General features: G+C 42.7%; 1 protein-coding gene across 2 annotated transcripts in view; it reads left to right on the plus strand.

Moving 5' to 3' along the window:
• USP14 (ubiquitin specific peptidase 14) overlaps positions 1-23031 on the plus strand; it is a 140489-nt gene that overhangs the window by 109713 nt on the left and 7745 nt on the right. For both annotated transcript variants that reach the window (XM_030212913.1, XM_030212921.1), the window contains 5 exons: positions 11494-11559; positions 11706-11798; positions 18661-18786; positions 18942-18996; positions 20455-20562. In XM_030212913.1, coding sequence (XP_030068773.1) covers positions 11494-11559; positions 11706-11798; positions 18661-18786; positions 18942-18996; positions 20455-20562 — 448 coding nt within the window. The remainder of the gene's footprint in view (positions 1-11493; positions 11560-11705; positions 11799-18660; positions 18787-18941; positions 18997-20454; positions 20563-23031) is intronic.

Here is a 23031-nt window from a genome sequence, read left to right on the forward strand (position 1 = left end):
TACAATTCAAATTATAGTTAACTGATGCTAGGTCCCACCTTGGGGGGTTTGTCAGCATCCAAGCAAAAGATCTAGGTATCATGACAGAAAATATCAGCGTATGCCTACAACATGTATGGTGGCAGCCAAAAAACAAACAGAATGCTAGGAATTATTAGGAAAGGGGTGGTAATAAGACGAAGAATACTATAATGCTTTTGTAGCGCTCCATAATGTGACCTCACCTTGAGTATTTTGTTCAGTTCTGATCACCGTATCTCAAAAAAGATATAGCGGAATTAGAAAAGGTTCAAAGAAGAGTGACCAAAATGACAAAGGGGATGGAAGTCCTCTCAGGCTAAAGAGGTTAGGGCTCTTCAACTTGGAAAAGAGACAGCTGAGGGGAGATAAGATTGAGGTTTACAAAATTCTGAATGGTTACATGGAAATATTTTTTCACTCAATGAATAGTTAAGCTCTAGAGCTTGTTGCCGGAGGATGTAATAACGACAGCATATATGGACTTAAAAAATAGGTTCGGACAAGTTCCTGGAGGAAAAGTTCATAGTCTGCTGTTGAGTCATGGGGAAGGCACTGCTTGCCCTGGGATTGGTAGCATGGAATGTTGCTACTAGGTTTCTGCTATGTACTTGTGACTTGGATTGGCCACTGATGGAAACAGGATACTGGGCTAAATAGACCATTGTTCTGACCCAATATGGCTATTCTTATGTTCCTTTCCGGTCCCCACTAGAGACATTTGGTAGTCAAAACCAAAACTGCAGCCAAAACTCATCATCTGGTTTTGGCCAAACCAAAAACTCATGTTTGGTTACGTGAACTAGTGAAGGCCGCTGCATCCTTCTGCTAAACCCACAGTATCCAAGCCAGAATATAATTTAAATAATGAAAGACCGTATTTTACTTATAAGCAAAATAGCTTCCACACATATGGATTTGCATCTAATGAAAACTGAAACTAAAAGCCTTGATGCTTTTACTGTGGCTTACTTTGTGTCACACTCGGAATTATAACTTCAGCTGTCACTCAACAGAGGCTAATCCCTAATGAACTGCTTATCCCAAATTTACAGACCTGATTCCTGCTAAACTAATCCCTGGTGGTTTAGCGGTATAGTTGGGGGCAGGAGCGATGCCCCAGTTGTATCCATTTGAAAGCAGAGCCAGAATGTGCAGGAGTAACTGCCCAGCTAGACCACCAGGGATTGTAAGATAGGTTTAGGGGTAGGTTCTGGGAGGTGGGGATAAAGCACACATTTTCGACTATTACCAAAAACACATGGTCATTTTTGGCTGAAACCAAAAACCGGGCTGAAAATTAAAATAATTTTGGCCACAACCAGGCAGAAAAAGGATTTTGGGCTGGTTTCAGCACTGAAACCGAAATTCAGCCGGCCTTTAGTAGTAAAGGCAACATTGAGAATACTATTGCAGCTAGAGGCAGTCATCCTGGTTCCTCTGGAGGGACGGGCAAGTACTCAATATACTTTATAGTGTCCAAGAAAGTAAAATTGTTTGCCTAATTTTAGGATTGCAAGTGGATCAATTATGAGGGTGGACTGATGCAGAGGAAAGGCTTCTGACCAGCTTAGGCAACCACTGTTGGCACATAAGAGGTTTGACAAACGGGGAAGGGGGGGGGGGATTAGGGACAGGTGCCAGACCCAAGGAGGGATGGGAAGAAAGTGACCATGCTGCAACTTTAACCAAAAGAAATTGCTGCTCTGTGTGCTGGCCCCACCACACTCCTCCCGGTGCTTTCAACACACCAGTGTTTGATGGCACACACTGGTTGAGAACCACTGCTCTAATACATCAATATTCTGAGTTCAAGCACAAGACTTTCCTCCACTGTGCAGAGCTTATGCATAGATTATACTGTTGACCACACTTCTCTAAAGTTACTACAGAAGGTTTTACCAAAAGAGGCATAGAAAACAGTCACTATATTATCCACCTTGTCTGATAAATTAGCTCTCTCCTGTCTCCGACTAGTGCATATTCTGCCTTTCACCTTCTGTGATGTTATTCGAGGAAGCCACTACCAACTGAGCCTCAGTCCTGTCCTCAGCATCTTCTCAGTTTGCTTCTCATCCCTCAGCAGGAACTAGCATTGCTTCCACCTCCCACAACTGATGCATTTCCAAGCCACAGAGTGCCGACAGTAGATGGAGAGAAACAGGGTTCAGTGAAACATCACCACCTAGGAGAGAGCCACTCCCTGACACACCCTTTGCAGGAGGAATGCCCTGAAGTGGTTGAGAGAGACTGGCAAATTTCACAGATGGAAAGCCTTCGTGAGGGTAGAGGTAGGTAGGGATAGCCTACCTCCCCTGCTGTCGTTTTGGCATTTTCAAAGAAGGAAATTCCAGAGAAAAATTTCAGAACAAGTTATCCGGAGCTCTACAACAGAGTGGTAGCGGTATCAGCTACCAAATGGTATATCAACTGGTAGAGCTAGAAAGTGTAGCAATCTCTAGGTGGCCTATTCATTTTGTCTATGGCTTTAGAGCCCAACCTTGAATGCCAGTCTTTTTCCATCGGTCTAGAACAGGGATTCTCAACCCAGTCCTCGGAACACACCTAGGCAGTCAAGTTTGCAGTATATCCAAATTAATATTCATGAGCTAGATTTACATACAGAGGATGTAGTGCATGCAAATCTCTCACATGCATATTCATTGGAGATATCCTGAAAACCTGACTGGCTAAGTGTGTCCTGAGGACTGAGTTGAGAACCCCTGGTCTAGAAAGATCCTTTCATATCTCCTTAAGAAGGGGAGCATAGTTAAACTGAAATATATTCTTATCTAGCACAAGTTGTACTCCTAGATACTGAATAATCTTTAGCCCACTCAAATAGGAAGGCATCCTTAACACGTATAAAGTATGCTTCTTCTAAATTAATATCTAACGTTTAGACTTTCCTGTGTTCATCTTATATCCAAAGACAGTACTATATACCGGAATTTCTTGCATTAAAACAGGCAAGATAAGTGGATGACTGAGGGAAAAATACATGTTAACTTTGTATGTTGAGCTTTACCAATCTCTCGTCACTGGACATCAAACTGAGTACGAACCCTAGCTGCAAGAGGGTTCTATTACCAGGGGCAAACGGTAGCGGAGTCAGACAACCCTGTCTAATATCGCTGGCTAATGAAAATGCTTCAGTGTCCTCCATTAATTCTAATCCATGCCTGCGGGTTCCTATACAAAGCTTGTACCCAAGCCAAAAAAATTACCCCCAATACCCACCAATTTAAGCACATGCAGAAAACACCTGCTCAGCTCTGAATACCATCTCAACGTAGACCGATAGGAGCAGTGGTGTGCTGGTAAAATTTTAACAACAGGCTCTCTCCCCGGTCCACCTCAGCGCCCCCCCCCCCCCCCCCAAAAAAAAAAAATTGCAGAGCTGGCTATAGCCGGGGGGGGGGGGGGGGGAGGCAATGCATTACTCTCTCCAGGAAAAAAAAATTAAATGATCCCAGGTTCCAATCTAATTAATTCATGTTTAATATGGGATAAAATGCCATAAATAAGTAAATAAATATAAACTTTTAACGTTCAGCACCTGATTCTCAAAGTGGACATATTCCAACACTATAATGAAAATAAAATTATTTTTTTCTACCTTTGTTGTCTGGTGACTTTGTTTCTCTGATCATGCTGTCCCAGTATCTGATTCTGCTGCTCTCTATCTGTTCCCTTGACTCCGTTTCCAGGGCTTCCTTTCCATTTATTTCTTTTCTTTCCTCCTTTCTTCTTCATTTCTGGTCCTCCGCAGACTTGGCTGTACAGTGGATCCAGCTTCTGCCTATTTTCTCCATCCATGTGCAGTTTCTTTCCACACTTCCTTTTCCCTCAGAAGGCGGGACTAAGGGCAGGAACTCATCAGAAGCAAACAGGGAAGGCTAGAGATGGGCAGCAGGGCTTTAAATAATGCGACGCTTCAACGGAGGTAATTAAAAAAAAAAGGTGGATGGGAGCGGGAGGGGTGATGGCGCCCTCCTGCCATGCTTACCTCGTGTAATGGAGCCAGCTCATCCCGAAGAACAACTGGCTAACCACTGGATAGGAGTATCTATGGCTGACTTTTCACCCTTGCCTGCCATACCAAATTCAGCTACTATTACGAATTGATGGACTATAGGATTCCTAATAATAATATCTGATAAAGCCCAGAAGAATGGATAACAGTTCTCAGATTGTGATACTAGAATAGAAGGAAAAGGACCTCAGTGGCTCTCATGGTTCCATAATAAGGAAACCATGGAAGAACCTTACATTCTTATCACCATCATTGGTCAAAAAACCTTCTTATTTTTTTACATATATTCTACTAGTGCAATGAATAACACCTGTACTATCAATACTGATGTAAATAATAAATCCTTATCCCATGTGCTCATTCACAAATAGTTTAGCGTGGTTCAGTTTCATTAAACTTAAACCTCACAGATAGGTCACTTATCTTTTCAAATTACTGCTCTCAAGCTCAACTGAGCTGTCTGTTTCACCATTAATGGCTTCCTCAGGAGCAAACCTGTCCACTTATTAATAATGGACTGGAGAGGTGAAACCTTCTGCTAAGCAGCGTCATTTCATGGTTTTAATTACCTAAAAAGAAAAAGACAAGCTTTAATCAAAAGTTCTTTAAGCAACATATGGAGTTATCATGGTGACTTACTAGAAACTTGTGACTTGCTACTGAGGTCAGGATAACTGACTTGTTCTCAGCTTCCTTCTTATTTCTGTTATTGTGGAGAGGAACCATATCTATCTGTCTGTACTCTTAAACTCACGTGTTGAAAAGTTTCTTTAATGCCTTCAGGTGTATTACATTTGGCCCCGGTAGATGTACTACTCTTAAATCATCATGAGCAGTCTTGAGTGGAGGAGTGGCCTAGTGGTTAGAGTGGTGGACTTTGGTCCCGGGGAACTGGGTTCGATTCCCACTGCAGGCACAGGCAGCTCCTTGTGACTCTGGGCAAGTCACTTAACCCTCCATTGCCTCAGGTACAAATAAGTACCTAAGCTGCATTGAGCCTGCCACGAGTGGGAAAGCGTGGGGTACAAATAAAAAAAAACAAAAAATATTTGGTCTGCCTCACTTCCATTCCAGATTTGTGTGTGTTCTCTGTGGTTCTACTCCTGGTCCTTCATCTTCATTCTCATCGGTCTTCACTTATTCCTCCCTTGTACCAGTGCAACTTTTTCACTGCCTTCTGTCACTAACATACTGTACTGCATTGGCTATTATTTTTTCCTTCCATTTGCATCCTTGCTTTCTTGACTACTTTCCTAGCTTTTGTAGATATAGTTCCTTGTGGTCTTTCTGCAATCTCTTGTAGTTTATGAAGGCTAACATTTTCTTCCTTATCTTTTCAGGTATTACTTTTGAAAACAATATAGTGACTTTTCCTTTTCGCCTTACGGAAGAGACTCCCAGCTCTTAAAATATCTCTCCAGCTTTGCTCACTGCTTTATATTTTCCCCAGACCTTCCCATTCTCCTGAAAATTCCTTGAGGGTATTCCCTTGTCTTAAAGTGCATTTCCTTAGGGGCCAATGCATAGTGGCACCTGTCAAATACAGGTGCCACGAGAAAAATACTGAGTCACAAATAGCAACCAGTGCACAAAGGGGATCACATGCAGGTGAGATGCATGGATCGCCCTTTGTGCATTGGTCGCTGTTTGCGACTTGAAGCTTGTCCAATCCATTTGACAGCTTGCACAAAATCCCCTGATTCCCCCCCCCCCCCCCCCCCCCAAAAAGCAAGAATTGCCCAGGTGGTCTAATGACCCTCTTACTGTAATGTTAGAGGCAGGAGCAAAACCTCCCTCTGGGCCTACCAAGAAGAAAATGGTGATGCTAGCCCTTCCTTGTGCATTCTGGGGTGCACTGGGTAGGGCTAGACACCATATAAGGAAAAAAATTCCTTATGGTGCTGTGCCCCATCCAGTGCATCCCAGGATGCACCATGCAGGGGCTGGGTGCCGCCATTTCTTGCAGGGTGGGCCTAGAGGCAGGATCTAGGAGGTGTTGCTCCTGCTTAACTTGAAATTTGTATTAATCGCAAAGCAAGAATGTACAAACATTCAAAGCCAACAGTTAAAATCAATGAGGAAAACTCTGAAATACACACAAAACCTACAAACACAACCACCCAATTACCCCCCCCCCCCCCCCCAAGTGGCTTTCAACTAGTGAACATGTATAGATGGTAAATTAGCAAACTATTCATACACCCCATGATATCACTAAAGGTCTGCCAACAGTAAGCAGTATGCAGTCTTAAACGATACCCATTCCAGAAACTTCTGGATTGCCTGTTTTCTGCAGGCCGACAGCTGCTCCAACAGAACTACAAATCCCAACTTTAAATGCCAAGACTCAATTGTTGGAGATGTATTAGACTACTCTCTCGCTATAACATATCTCACTGCTAAGAGACTAGTAAGAACAATCTTCTTCTGGATCACTGGATAGTCACCAAGCTCCCTGAAGAGAAACAAAGGTCTGGAGAAGGATCAGGACATGTCCCTGCTACTATATTGACAGTACTCAAGACCCACGCCTTAAAGGGTTGGATGCTAGAACAGAACCACCATATATGTAGATACAACCCGGTATCATCACATCCTCTCCAGCAATTCTATGAGATGGCTGGAGTATGTATATGAAGTCTCTCTGGAGTCCCATAAGACTAAGCCTTTCCACAGAGCAGGATCAAACTCCTGTTGGAGGTCCTTTTCCCATTGAAGCATATATATGAGTTTAACCTATATATATAGACCCTTATATGGCCTTATAAAGTGTAGATATCAGACCCTTTGCCCGAGTACATTGCAACCAATACAGCCTCTAGATTCTTCAGTCCTCTAGTGTGAACCGTTTTAAAAGGAACACTCTGATTATGCCTACATTGCAGATAGCTATAGTCCTGTTGTAATGACTCAAAAGTTATCATCTGACCCTCTTAACAACTGAGAAATATGAAAGATTCCCATCCCCTCCCCTTCCACCTCTCGGCCACATTAGCGTGTTCTGATGTACACTCAGGAAATAGTGCAGTTAGGGGAGCCAGGAGAGAAAGATCAGCAGATTCCTGTTGGGGGGGGCAGAGAGCTTCACAGTGCAGAATATGGTCAACATATGGATTAACAGTATGGGGCTGGGAACTCTTCTTTGCAGGAGCCCACAACAAATCTGGGAGACTGCCCCGTATAGTGCAGTACAGTTTAATCTGTATGTATGGCTTTTGACCAGTGTCCGTCTTCCAAACCCACATATGCCTCAATTGAGATGCCATGTAGTAGCTGATGTAGTAGCTATGGAGATCTGGTATCCCTAGACCCCCTAATTCCTTATTGTGAAGAAAGTGTGTTTTAAGCCTGTAAAATGTATTAAATATTTTCCTGTTCTAATTATGTACTGAAGTGTATTTCTCCTATTTGGCCAGCAGGTGGTGATCTTTGTTTTTTTGCTGTGAAGCTGTTACAGAGAACTGAATGTTCTTTTTCTTTACCACAAGCAGGAAGCAAGCAGCAGTATACTTTTAAATCTTGTTGACTAGGCTCTGCTTGTCCTGGAGTTTCAAAAAAATTACCCAGTAGTACTTGCTGTTGCTTCAGTCTTAGCCCAGGAGAAAAGAGAGAGATCTGTTTGCTAAATCTCTATGAACAGATATATGTCCTGATCTTCCTAGGTACTGTTTAGACAATATGTAGATATTTAGTTTTCTAATTGATCCATTTTTTTTAGTTACTGTTTGCTGATTGCGTCCTACAACCAGAGACGTTAGGATTTTAGAATTTTAAGAGACAGCAGATCGCCAATTAGGCCAATGTCAAACCTAGAAGGAACTCAACACCTGCAATATAAAACAAACCGAACATGACTAAGGGAATGGGTCATCATCTACCTGGTACTACTATGGATAATCAAGCTGCAAGCTACAGCGATTAACGAATGGAACAAAATACTGGTACTTACATTGGAAAGAAGGTACCCTCTACAGTCTACTAGAAGAGAACCACAAAAAACAAACAAGCCAGGAAATAACATACCAACATATGGTGAAAAGATTAGTCTGAAAACAACTAAAATGAACATAAAGCCAAAAAAGAAAGAATGAACAGACAACTACAGCAAGTCAATACAGCGACACAAAAAAGTCAAACACAATTAGAGACTGGATTGAAAATGAACAACTAGGGCTGCTATTCATAACAGAGACATGGTTACACATCAAAGACAAGTCAGTTATACAAGATATATGCCCACCAGACTACAAAATAATAAATAGTAACAGAACCAAAAGGAAAGGAGGAGGAGTTGCCTTAATATACAGATCCTCTTTCAAAGTAGGACACTTTGTAGAACACAAAACCTCTGCAATCAAACTCCTGGCATGCAAAATTACAGATCCAACACTAACAGGCCCTATTAAACTGCATACTTTGTTACCGTCCCCGGGTTCTCAAGAGGACTTTATGGAATTTGTATCAAACTTCTGCACTGACTTCTCCGATGCCCTTCTACTAGGTAATATTAACCTGCACCTTGAAAACCTGCAAGACCCATAATACTAGAAACCTATCAACATTCCTGACCCAGTGGGACCTCAAAACACCACAAGGCACATCATCCTACACAAAAGGTCACCTGCTGGACATACTTGCCTACAGATTCTCAACAGAAAAAAACACAAACTAGAAAATCACAAATGGGAAGAAGTGATGTGGTCAGATCACAGCACATTCACACTTCAATGGAAAGAAAATGGCAAGAAAAGAGAAGCAAAAAAATCACACAAATATCTAACCAGAGGAAAGGTGGACAACCACACCTTCTGGCAAACAGCGCTACACAAACAAACACTTTGAAAAAAATAGCACCACTTAAAACAACATGTAAGAAACAACCATGCCCATTGTTCAGTGATGAGCTATGAGAGGTGAAAAAACTGTAGGAAACTAGAAAGAAACTGGGCCAAAAACAAATCAGACTTAAAACCAAATGGAAAGCAGTACGAAAATATAAACACAAGATAAAGAGTAAAGGCCAAATACTACAGCACATATGTGAGCCAAGGTAAGGTATACACAAAAAATAGCACATGTGAGTTTATCTTGTTGGGCAGACTGGATAGACTGTGCAGGTCTTTTTCTGCCGTCGTCTACTATGTTACTTTGAGGCATATTTTCAAAGCACTTTGGGAGGCTAAGTTCCATAGGTTTCTATGGAACTTTGGGAGGCTAAGTGCTTTGAAAATATGCCTCTATGTATGTTACTAAGATCAGGTTAACACGAAAAAAGTGTACGAACTCATGAATAACTTTGAACACAAAAAATCTACTAGCATCAAATGAAACACCACCAACTATGAATGGTCTCACAAAACACTTTGAACAAAAAATAACTAATTTACGCTCAAACCTAGCCAAAACACACACACATCCATCATGGACTTTACATGATTTAGTGCATGAAACAAAAAACGAGCACATCGAGGCAGACAAAACGTGGACATCATTCATGATACCTACCACCAAATCAGTTAAAACAATGCTAACAAAATACGCACTTGCTAACTGCCTACTGGATAGGTGCCCCAACTACCTGATGAAAAATCCACCAGACTGGTTCATCAACTACCTCACTGAACACATAAAATAAATGCTTCTAAATGGTCAATTCCTCCCGGACAAGGGCACCATCATACCAACCCTGATCCCCAAAAACGCAACGAATAAGATCAATGAACTCACAAGTTATAGACCAGTGGCTTCAATACCCCTACTGACCAAAATGATGGAGGGCTTAGTAGCTCAACAACTAATGGAATATCTAACATTTTTCAATCCTTCACAAATCACAATCAGGATTCAGACCACGACACAGCACTGAAACCATCTACTAAATTCAGAAGGCTGATGAGCCAAGGCCAGAGAATCTTACTACTACAATTTGGCATGACTAGTGCCTTCAATATCGTAGACCACACAATACTAATGACCCTACTTGACAACATGGGAATCAGTGGGGCAGTTGCAGCCTGGTTCAACAGATTCTTAAGAACCAGGTCATATCTACTAAAGATGGCCAACCAACTCTCAGCCTCCAGGATTTCGGACTGTGGAGTGCCACAAGGCTCCCCAATATCACCCATACCGTTTAACAAAAAGATGGCCTCACTAGGCAGGGAATTGGAAAAAATGGGATACAACCCATTTATTTACGCCGATGATGGGACTATTTACATACTGTTCAACAAACATATCACAGAGATTTTGGACAAGGTTAAAATAGGCCTGGACCTCATGGAAAACTGGGCCATGACTTTCAAACTTAAACTAAATGAAGACGAAACCAAATTCCTAGCTTTGTTTAGCCAACAAGGTCCCATGTCCGACCTAAACTTCACATGCGACCAAAGGATATATCCAGTAGAATCACGACTTAAAATACTAGGAATAATTCTTGACAAATACCTATCTCTTGAAAATCAAGTCTCAGCAGTCACAGTGAAAAGCTTTAAAACCCTATGGAAACTAAGAAGGATCAGAGACTACTTCCATAGACAATCCTTCCGTCTAATAGTACAATCAATGATTTAGTCCCAACTAGACTACCGCAGTGAAAGAGCTACACCACTGCTTACAACACTACACTGGCTCCCGATCAGGGCCAGGCTGTTTTTTCAAAACCAGCACTATCATCTTTAAGGTACTATCTGGAATGTCTCCTGATTATATGGTAGACTTGATTGAATAATCACCGAGAAATGCGCATCCAGAAGCTAGAGGTTATCTACTACTTCACCTTCCCAACTACAAAAACATAACCTACAAATCAATCTACACGGCTGGATTTAGCTACCTGGGCTCTAAATGGTGGAACTTGATCCCCAAGGTCATAAGAAGTATTAACGAGTGCCTAATATTCAGGAAAGGCCTAAAAACCTATCTCTTCAGGAAGTGTTATGGCTAACTACTAATGAAACAAATGTTGAACACTGATTGTAATGTAATTATAATCATAAAATAATGTTACATTTTCTAATTGATAATTCTACACCACATTGAACTGAAACTTGTTTTTGGATAATGTGGGATACAAGCACGAATAAATAAATATCACACCAATGTTCATTTTCATCCTAGCCAGACCTATCCTAGTCGTGGTTCTCCATATATCACGTCTCCACAATCACCACTACGTCTAAGTCAGTTTCTTCCATTATAGCCTCTAGATCCATAATTTTATATGCACACAATTTATATTTCATTTTGGGAGGTTTTGTTAGTTTATAGTCGTGATAAAACACTAAGATATATTTAAGAATATTGAAATTCTTCTGGTTGATGAATGATTTGGCCTCAAAGTGTATTCTGGTCATGTATCAAATAATTCACATTCAGTCATGCATTAATGGTTTTACACGTACACTTGGTTATTTCTGTTATTTTCTATCTTGCAGCGTCTTCAAGAAGAAATTACCAAACTGTCTCCAACATTAGAAAGAAATGCATTGTATATTAAATCTGTAAGTAATGTCATTACTGTACACCGCCTTGAGTGAATTCCTTCAAAAAGGCGGTAAATAAATCCTAATTAAAAAAAAAATTACATTTCTAATACCAGGAGCAGCTTGATTGCATGCAATAATCATTCGGTTGTATTTTGTTGTAGTCCAAGATCAGCCGTTTACCTGCCTACTTGACTATTCAGATGGTTCGATTTTTTTACAAAGAGAAAGAATCTGTGAATGCCAAAGTTCTCAAGGTGAGTTGGCTTTTCCTTTGCATCTGAATATCTTGAACCCTAGGTTAAAGTGAAAATCCATTGATTACGTTTGTGACAGAATCCTCAGTCCAGAGCTGTTTGTTCACAATCTTTTACCGAATGATTTATTTTCTTTTTTGGCTCAGGTACTTTTTTTTTTCTTTTTTGTGTGTTTGTGGTGGGTTTGAGAGCACCATGTAGTGATAACATCTGGGTTTTCCTCAAAGACTGAGCCAAGTGTGTGCTGGAAAGTACAAGTGTGGGTTGGAAACTGAGGAGATGGAGGAACTGAGATAACTCAGTTTCACTTTTCATGTACAATTAAAAGTTATTAACGACCCTTGGATTTCCGGTTGGGTTATGGAGTAGCGAGGACATAGGGGAGAGCTGCTCCAGAGTACCCAAATAATCTGCACTCTGAAAAAACTCTTTCCCTCCGTTGTGGTGAGAGGCAATTAATCTTGAGACATTGAGAAGCCCTAGTTAGGGCAGGGATTGAAATCAGCAAAGCGGATGGCTTCAAAATCAGCCCGGAAAGTCCATAAGGAGAAAGCCCGGACAAATGAGGCAAAGAAGGCGGACATGGGCGCGCCGCCGTCTCTTACCCCTAGCTCCCTTTAGGCGGCGGAGATAACTGAGGAGGTAAAACTGGCGGTTGAGCAGGCGGTGGGGAAAAAGCTAAACTTATATTGGATAAATTGGATGGGTTCAAGGAGAGGCATGCTACGCTGGTGACAGAGTTGCATGCGGTGCAACAGAGAGTGGGGAAAGCTGAAGATGAGATGCAGCAAGTGTCAGAGGAAGAACCGCGGATGCGCACGCTTGGCTGAACTGGAAACCAAATTGGAAGATTTGGAGAATCGCTTCTGCAGGAACAATCTACGGCTAGTGGGTCTCCCAGAGGTGTTGCCAGAGTAGGACTTGTGTAAGTGTTTAGAGACCTGGCTGCCAACAGCATTATCGATGAGGGAGCTCATGGGGTCGCTAAAGGTGGAGAGAGCACACAGATTGGGCTAGCGCAGAGAGGGAGCGGAGTGACCCAGAGTGGTAATCTTTCTGATCCTTAACTATGCTCACAAAATGGCGTTCCTACAGGTCTTGAAGGCGGGAAAAATCTCTTGAGTATCAGAACTCTCGTGTTTTCTGTTTACAGAATTATTCGACTAAAGTTTCAGCGGCATGTAAGGAATTTGCTCCTCTGTGTTCTAAGCTATTTAGATTGAAGTATAAATTTAGCCTCCTATATCCGGCGAATCTCAAACTGATCGACAGTGGACAAGTGATATTTTTTGAATGGGTGGAGGAGGCGAGGGCACACATGGATAGTATGACCGCAGTGCAACAAAATGGATAAAGATACTGTGAATGAATGCAGAACAGAGATTCTGTGGTTTGAGAATTTGGGGTCTAGGGGATTGTGGACAGTCTCATCAGCACATAAGGCTACCGATTGCAGGCTGCTCTTAAGAGGATGCACAGGTGTGATCGGCTGCAACCCTGAGGGATATTTCATTGCAAACGGATCACCGCACAAACTTGCAAGAGGGTGGTGAAAAGCAAAGCCTAGCAGAGAGGTTGAGCGTGCAGAGTATGATATTGTCTTTCAGACTTTAAATGTATTAAGGAACTTATAGCCAAGTTCCAGTTAGTATGAGTGTGGCTTTTTTTTTTGTATGTCTAAAGGTATCTACATACTAATAATGTATACAGGTTGATAGGGTTGAGAGATATTGCACCGGACAGGAAGACAGGGTAATGAATTCTCCAGCATCACTTAGGGGGTGCTCTGAACTCTGATGCTGGGGGTGCTGTGCTGCGAAGCATGATGTGGGTAATGTATGGGGGGTGCAAGGGGAAGGAAGTGTTGGGGCAGGAACAGAGAGGGAAGGGGATAGGAAGGGGTATCCAACAGAAGAGGGAGGAGGGGGGGAAAGGGTGGTTTACTGTGCATATGTTGTCTGAACACTGTTTGGGTCACCTTTTGGATTTAAGCCCTGAGAGATCCTTTTCACAATGTCTCTTATCGGGGGAGTGGAGGCTGAGACACTCTCCTGGGGTGGATGCATGTTTCAATATAGCAAATAATTGTGCAAACATTTTCTCTGTATAATCGTCTAGTGAAATATGACAGCGTTACAGGATGTTACCTGGAATGTCAGGGGAATACACTCCCTGATTAAACGGCAAAAGCTGTTAAAGGCCCTTAATGTCCGAAATGCCTCCATAGCATTTTTGCAAGAGACGCACCTCTCGAAGGTGGAGCATGCTAAGTTGAAGCGCTGGTGGGTGGGAGAGATTTTTGATTCCCCAGTGGTGGGTGGGTAGGAGAGGAGGAGTGGTGACGCTAATCCGAAAAGGCCTAAATGTAGAAACCAAGCAGGTAGTAGTGGACCCAGAAGGAAGGTTTGTCCTAGCCTCAGTAATACTGGACTGGCAGCCTATTTTGTTATGCAACATATATGCCCCAAATAATTGTGAGAAGGCATATTTTGTCCAGACTATCCACAGGATTCATGACTTTGGGGAGATACCAGTTTTGTTGGGGGGGGGGGGGGGGGGATTTAAATGACGTGTTTGATCCCGTCATGAATAGATCTCAACTGATGGGAGAGAGTTGGCCAGAACCAAGAGAGGTATTCCTATGTTACGTACTGCACTAGAGGTGGTTGATGTGTGGAGAACACTACATCCTTTGGAGAAAGATTATACACATGTCTCTAGGGCCCACTCTACGATGTCAAGAATTGATTACGTTCTTCTTAAACGGGAACTTTTGTTGTCGGAGGAAGATACTCCGGCCCCATAATGATCTCAGATCATGCTTGGGTAGAAGTAAGGATGCGTATAGGCGGGTCCCCATCCCCGGGTGGCACATGGCAATTTCCTACTTTTCTGTATCAGGATAGTCAATTCTTACTGTTCCTGCTTTCGAAGTGGCAAGATTATAAGGACAACAATGAAGCTCATAGGGATAACCCAATTCTATTTTGGGAGTTGGCGAAGGCCGTTCTTCGGGGAGAGCTCATCTCTTATGTTAACTTTAAACGGAAAGTTAGGCATCGGAAAGTGCTACGTCTAGAGAAGCGGGTCACATCTGTTCGGAAGCAGTATGGGGTGGGGCATTCGTTGCGGGTTAGGACACAGTTGCTAGAAGCGCAACAAGCCCTGAATGAGCTTTTACATGAGAGAGCCAAGTCCTTTGCGTATTACGAGTATCAGCTTTACAGATTTGCAAATAAAAGTGGGAGGCTATTTGCTAGAATAGTAGCTAGGAGTGTGGGCACTCGTAAAATACTTACATTGACAGATGCTGGAGGAGGCCTGGTACATAATGATATCGAAATTAACACGGTTTTGAAAGATTTTTTCATGCAGCTCTATACACCACAAACCGAGTCAACGCTGCCTAGTGAAGCCTACCTTTCAAGTATTGACTTGCCTAAGGTGTCTGACTTGGAATTGGGATTGCTGAATGAGCCTATTGCTGTAGAGAAGGTGGAGTGGGTGTTCAAACAAAGCCACTTGGGCAAGGCCCCTGGGCCAGATGGATTGCGGAATGAATTTTATAAGCTTTTGCAATCTGAGTTCCGACCCATATTGACAGAGGTGTTTAATGCAGCTATTCAACAGGGGTGCTTGCCGTTTCATCTTAATTCGACCCAGATTAGTGTTCTATCGAAACCGGGTAGGCCAATGACTCGCCCAGATTCATACCGCCCCATCTCTTTGTTGAATACGGAGGCTAAGTTTTTAGCCAAGGTTTTGGCTAACAGACTGGTGAGATTTCTCCTGTGCTTGGTAGTGGAACCACAGGTGGGATTCACTTGTGGTAGAGTGATTGCGAGGAATATGAGACGAATACTGGCAGCATTGGAGATGGTCCACCTAGAGAAGGCTCCAGTGCTTTTAATCAGTTTTGATGCCGAAAAGGCTTTTGATAGGGTGGAGTGGGGTTTCCTCTTTGAAGTGTTGAAGGCCTATGGTATTATAGGATTCTTTGCTTAGGCGATACAAACCTTACATGCTGAACCTAAAGCACAAGTGTATGTTAATGGTCTACTCTCAGAATGGTTTCCTATTAGTAGAGGAACTAGGCAGGGCTGTCCTCTATCTCCGCTCATCTTTGTCCTAACACTAGACCCATTGCTCCGGGAAATCCAGGGCAACGTGGATATTCGAGGGGTGCGGGTCTGGGATGTTTTTAAGTCTGCCGCTTTTGCTGATGACCTGTTTATACTTATAACGGACCCTCATCAGTCTTTACCGCATCTTATGGAAAGTATAACGGAGTATGGTGATTTTTCTGGGTTCCAACTAAATCTCACGAAATCAGAGGCGTTGGGAAGCACTGAGGGGCTGCGAAATGAGTGGGGTGATAGCTTTCCATTGCATTGGGCTCAAGGATCTTTTCGCTACCTGGGTATTTAATTGCCGATGAATCCGGCTCAACTGTATGACCTTAACATCTCAAAGCTGCTTAGAGATACTAAAGAACAACTGATGTTGTGGTCTTCGATTCCTTTATCTCTTTTAGGCAGGATACACTTATATCGCATGATACTCTTTCCACGGTGGCTATATGTATTACAGACGCTTCCGATTCGTTTACTACGGAGAGATCTGACAACACTTCAAAGGATAGTAGTAAAGTTCTGTTGGGCAGGTAGGAAGCCCAAGGTGAAATGGCAGCATATGGCTGGAGCTCAGACTCCAGGGGGCTTGGGACTGCCCGGTATGCGTATTTATAATCAGGCTTGTTTATTGCGACACTTATAGGACTGGATCTTGGGCACTACTACTTACACGGACTTGGTCATGGAACGGGCCTATTTCAGCCCTTGGCATCTAAATTATTTACTGCATGCTCCCTTGAAACGTCTTCCTGAGAAAGTGTGGGGTAGTGTTCTGCTTCGATCTCCATGGTCCTTGTGGCGGGAATTGCTTCAGTTGTGGGGACAGATCCCGACTAGCAGTGTACTTTTACACCTGCAGGGAAATGCAGATTTCACGTCAGGTACAGAGAATTCATTTTTTCGTAGTCTGGAGGACCCGGGGGGGGGGGGGGGGATACTATTGGAAAGTTTTATTCAAGCTGAGGGGTCTGTTGTCTCAGCACAAGACTTTATGCGCCAGTGTGCATGGGGTCCAGCAGCAATTTTTGCTTATCGTCAGCTATCACATTATTTGACTACCCTCCCAAAGGATAGTTTATCATTGGGTTTTGAATTGTGGGAGTTCTTAGAAGGGGATGCTGCATGGCAAGTTTCGGTGTCCTGGTTCTACAAGGAGCTGGGGACGCACAAGCCAAATAGAAATGTGCAGGAAGTGTCTGTTCGTTGGAGTCAGGATGTAGGGAGACCGATTCCCGAGCATATTATCGTGGCAACACTTGCTTGGGGGAAGCTCCCAGATTGTACATAGTGCAGAGCTTCAGGAATGTCACATCAGAACAGTACATAGAGCCTATTTTTCCCCAGAGACAAGCATACCAATAGGGAGTAGTGGACACAGATACATGTCAAAAATGTGCATTGGCGGGCGCCTCTTTCTTGCATAGCATGTGGCATTGTAGACATAGCTGACCAGAATACCTTGATCTCTCTCATTTTTTTCAATTGGTGCTAGGGCGCCAAGTAGTTCTTTCTTTTGAAAGAGCGATGTTCAGCTCCATTAGTTTGTGGAGATCTGGCACACTAGGAGAAAAATATTTCCTAAGTCAGTCATGTGTTTTAGGGAAGAAATGCATTCTTAATCACTGTGTATCGGACAGACCTCTCTCCTACTGGTACTGGAGGAATAATTTACACGAGCTCATGTTATGGGAATCCCATGGGGCACATCAATCTTCTAAAAGGCAACAGGTTTCTTGTGGTATGGGGGGCATATTTGAAAAGGATTTCTCCACTGGCATGCAGCCAAGTTCTGAATAGTTTTCGTTGGGGCGTTAAGGATGGTAAAGACGGATGGTGATTGGATGGTGCACACAGGAACCAGGGGGGAGTTTCAGAATGCAGGTAGGAAAGAAGGTGGGTGGTGAGGAGGGGGTGGGCAGTTCGGGTGGAGGGAGGAGGGAAGAGTTATAGCAGGAGTTAAGTTCTATAACTTTGATGATGAGAATACGACTTTGCTGATAATAGGTTGTTTTTGCTTTCAAATTACCGAATACTGAACATGTTGATGATCAGTTCTGTTGATTCATCAATAAGAATGCTGTAACAAAATAAATATGAAAGCACCAAATAGTAAGAGAGTGCTTCAGAATTACAGCTTATTCAGTAAGTTAAATGCAGTTAGTCTGTTATTATAGGTCAAATGTTTAAATGTTCCATATGAACAAAAGGGGGGGGGGGGGGAGGATATAGAGAGATAATATTTAAAAACTTGAAAACAGCTTATTGCATCTGATCTTTAATGAGTACAAGCTTATAATTGGATTTATTTGTACAATCTCTATCTTTGTACCAGTGGCGTAGCCACAGATGGGCCGGGGCCCACCCACTTAGGACTCAGGCCCACCTAACAGCAGCACTCATTTAGTGGTAGCTGGTGGGGCTCCCAAGCTCTGCCAGTTGAAGACCTCCCCCTGATGGTGCTGAAAACATTGCTCTCCACTTCAGCAGTCTGAGCTTCCTAAGCTGGCACCTGCGCATGCTCAGTTTTCGGCGCATGCCTGCTGCAGGCTGCCAAGGTGGAGAGCAGTGTTTTTCCGCCAGCTGAGATATATTTTTAAGTTGGTGGGGAGGGGGTAGAATACTTGGTGTCCACCCAAAATCTGCAGTCTAGCTACGCCCCTGCTTTGTACTGTTTTCAATAAAAAAACGTTGAAACATAAAAGTTATTAACAACCCTTTCTTGTTCTTAGGATGTAAAATTCCCACTCATGTTGGATGTATATGAGCTCTGTACCCAAGAATTGCAAGAAAAAATGGTCCCTTATCGATCAAAATTCAAGGATCTAGAAGACAAAGTAGTTCAGCAGCCAAAGAAAGTAGGTGAAGCCAAATATATGGCCAGTGGGTTTATATAAACCTAGCTAGCCCAAATGTCTGTAAACATACTTTGTTCATTTTGAAACCTGTAGTTAGCAAAAAAGTCATAAAGACCACTTTATTAGCCAAAAATGCTGTATCTCTTATGTTGCAGGTTACACAAGCGACACAGAAAGAAGTTAAATATGAGCCATTTTCCTTTCCAGATGGTGAGTGAGTTCCCAGCTTACTTAATGTAGAGAGATACTTGTTTGTTTTGCCAACTGGTTGCACTGAGGAAAGACATAAGAAGGAAAAAATATTCATACAAACTCACTATGTTTACTCTTCACTTTGTTGGAGCAGTTTTCGTGCTGTGATACAGGAGTTACCCTTTGCTCATAAACGATTTGTCTCCTTCTACTACTACTATTTATCATTTCTATAGTGCTACAAGGCATACGCAGCGCTGTACACCATACACAAAAAAGACAGTCCCTGCTCAAAGAGCTTGCAATCTAGATAACAGTATTAAACATATGAAAATGATTTCTTTCTGCATCCCTTCAGATAGTAAAGTATAAAAGATGTATTAGTACATTAGATAGATATAGAAACTGTTCTCCATGTCCTTGTCTGACTGTAATGATATGGCTGCTATAGTTTATATCAGTGTAAGATAAAGGAGACAAATATGCCAGTTTAATGGGCCCCCAAGAAGTCTCAGCAATCATGAGGGCCTTTAAGGTCTGATGCACCTTCATCCCTAGTGGATTTGCTACTGGAGGGCGAGGACATCAGTAATGTGGTGGGAAGCATTTCTCAGAAAGAGGGAAAGATGTCTGCTGCCTGCTGCAGAGATGGACAAACAGCCAGGCTGTCTTCCAGAGGGAAGAGCTAGTGTCATTGATTTCTCAATGATGGTTCTGTGAATCTCCAATCCAGTGGAGTCGGAATTCCTCAGAGGAAGATCCTGTACTGCAGGGCTTGCAGCTTCCTGAATAATAAGACTTTTCACCTAAGAAATTAACTAAGTCCTGAGCTGTTTTATATCCTTTATCATTTTATTTACCCTAATTTGCTTGTTCTGTCTAGCCACACTGCTAGGCACGCTGCTTTTTGTGGCTGGCAAGGGGTGCCTGTGAGCTGATGAAGGTAATAGACACCACCAGGACAAGGAACACACTTATGCACACTCTGCCAAGTTACAAGGGTTTATGGGAGCCAAGAAAGTGAGAGGAGAGGGCCATACATTTTGCTTAGTTAACGCTGGTTTAAACTGGCAGCCCAGGGGAGCAGGTAGAATCTGCCAAGTCACAATCCTTGCTTCCCTCCCAAAAATAGTAATGATGCTTGAAGCGGGTAGCAGACTAGCAGGAGCATATGGTATTGATTTTGTATGCTGCTGCTCAAATTCCTAGAACTGAAAAGCATGCTGCTTTCAGAATGTATTCCTTGACCAATACTGCACTGCACAGGGATGCCATATTTCTAGTTGCCAAGGTACACACAACTGTCTGTTTTTTCCTGTATACAAAGAGGCAGACTTAGTCATGTTTTCATTTGTCAGCATACTGTAGCTGGTAGGATCTGATGTGTAAAGATGCTGCTGCCTCAGTAAAATCATTTTCTTCCAGTACCTGTATTGTAATAAATATGTATTTGAAGCAATATTTTATTTTCTGTAGATATTGGATCCAGTAACTCTGGTTACTATGAACTGCAAGCAGTGCTGACACATCAGGGTAGATCGAGTTCTTCAGGGCACTATGTATCCTGGGTTAGAAGGCAACAAGGTACTGTTGATAAATATGAGTGCTTGTCCTGCTAATATATTTCATGTTTCTTTAGTTCCCCATTAAAGTCCAAATATTTACCTCAATAGCTGTCCTCACAGTGTGTGTTGTAGGAAAATAGTTGTGCACAGCTATGATACTAATTTTATTAGTGCAGTGTACTAAAGTGAAAAAAAAAATACATGGTGCTACTATAACAAGATAGACAAGATGCCCATATGGTCTGTTCAGCAGCAATTTATCCACTTTTGATGCGTATGCATACAAATTGTCACCTTCGAATTATAAAGTTTTCTATCCACTTGTAGGAAAATAAGATGATTTAATGCAGGCGTTCTCTAGTAGTGTAGTTCTATGTCCTAGGTTAACATTGTTGAGAAAGCATATTGGTAAATGGTGATATCAACAAAATTAAAAAGGTCTGTGCCCATATATACTTTTGCGCAAAGTATTGTTGAGTATAACTGTTGCATTTGTACTCTTACTCTGAACTAATAAACCCCCCTTTTACAAAGCCACGTGGCTTTGTAAAAAGGGGAGGGATTTTTTTTTGTTTTTAATGGATTTATGTCCTGTCCCAGTATGACAATTCACTATCAAAAAGACCATTCTGTGTTTTTACAGTAAATCCAAAGATTTGATTTTGATTTTCTCAAAATTAGCTAAGATGAACTTGGAGCCTTATTCTAAGGTAGGGGTGTCCAACCTTGACCCTCACCAGGTTCAGTTTTTCAGGATTTCCACAATGAATATGTATGAGATCTATTTGCATACAATGGAGACAGTGCATGCACATAGACTTCATACATATTCACTGTGGAAATCCTGAAAACTCAACTGGATTGCAGCCCTTGAAGACTGAGGTTGGACACCCCTGTTCTGCGGTGACAAAATTCCCATGTAGCATCACTTCCCGCCCCTTCACCTAATCTATTAGTGTTACCACTGTTTTTTAGGTTTCTGATAATGGTATCTGCAGGTTAACACCAGTGCTTTCTTGTAGACAAGTTTGATAATTAGATTTACATTATTCATAAAAATATTTCTACGAGGACAAGCAGGACTTAGTTTCTCACATGTGGGTGCTGTCCCTGACAAGAGCCCCAGTACAGATGCTACTCGGTATTCATGTGTGAGTGCTTTCTGCCAACTTGAGTCACGTAGGACCTGCAGTTGTCTTTCTCCAAAGAGCTATGAAGACCTGTCTTCCATTGTAGCCCGAGAGATTTTTCACAAATTGTGCCTTCCTGCTGGGGTTCTTTGTGATTAGTCATGTCAGACTCCTCTCCCTTCCCTCTCTATTTTTTTTCCCTTATATTTTCAGACCTTTGTTTCCTTTTCTGTGGCTTGTGGCCGTTTTAGGCAACACTGACCGATGTAGTGACCCTCTCCAGTCTATCCATACTCCCATACTCTGGACCTGATGTTCCCAGCAGATTGAGGCAAACAGACTAAGACTTCATATGATGAATACTTTGCTTAGTCTGAGGAAGAGCATGAGGCCTTCCTCAGACCCCTCCACATGGCAGGAAAGGAGGAAGTCCCCACCTGAGGACCTCTGCTTGTTGGATTTTTAAGGGAGATGGCAGAGGCCATTCCATTTACATTGGAGGTGGAGGACGAGCCCAGGGCAGAATTGATGACCATCCCTTACTATAATTTTCCTTCATCTGTGCATCTTGAAGGATGCACAGATGAAGAATTGGGATACTCCTCTCTCTGTTCAGGTTATCCCTAAGAAGGTGGCCTTCCTCACCAACTATTATCCCAACTCTACAGATCTCACTGTGACCTCTCTAATCTCATCACTATTCCTCTACTCCCCTCCTCTTCTCTGCCCTTCTCTTGCGCCCTTTGGAATGCCTGCTCTATCTGCAACAAACTCCCATATGTTCATGACCTCTTTATCTTACGTCACCTCCATCTGCTCACCATACCAGAAACCTGGCTCTGCCCTGATGACTCTGCTTCATTCGCATCCCTCTGCCATGGCGGTTATCTTTTTTCACATACTCCTCGCCCTGCGCTTTCCCACTCACGGCAGGCTCAATGCGGCTTACATATTGTATACAGGTACTTATTTGCACCTGGGGCAATGGAGGGTTAAGTGACTTGCCCAGAGTCACAAGGAGCTGCCTGTGCCTGAAGTGGGAATCAAACTCAGTTCCCCAGGACCAAAGTCCACCACCCTAACCACTAGGCCACTCCTCCACTCTCTCCACTTCTCTCACCCTCCTCCAGATTTCAACCCCTTCTTCCATATCATCATGCTGATCAATCCATAGACTGGTGGGTTGTGTCCATCTACCAGCAGGTGGAGATAGAGAGCAATCCTTTTGCCTCCCTATATGTGGTCATGTGCTGCCGGAAACTCCCCAGTATGTTCTCTATCTCAGCAGGTGGTGGTCACTCACAGCAGCAGCTCTGGCTAGGTCTCCAAGCCTAATTTTTAGGTTTTGTTGAGTACCT

Source organism: Microcaecilia unicolor, chromosome 1, assembly GCF_901765095.1.
Source record: "Microcaecilia unicolor chromosome 1, aMicUni1.1, whole genome shotgun sequence".
NCBI classification, from domain to species: Eukaryota; Metazoa; Chordata; class Amphibia; order Gymnophiona; family Siphonopidae; genus Microcaecilia; species Microcaecilia unicolor.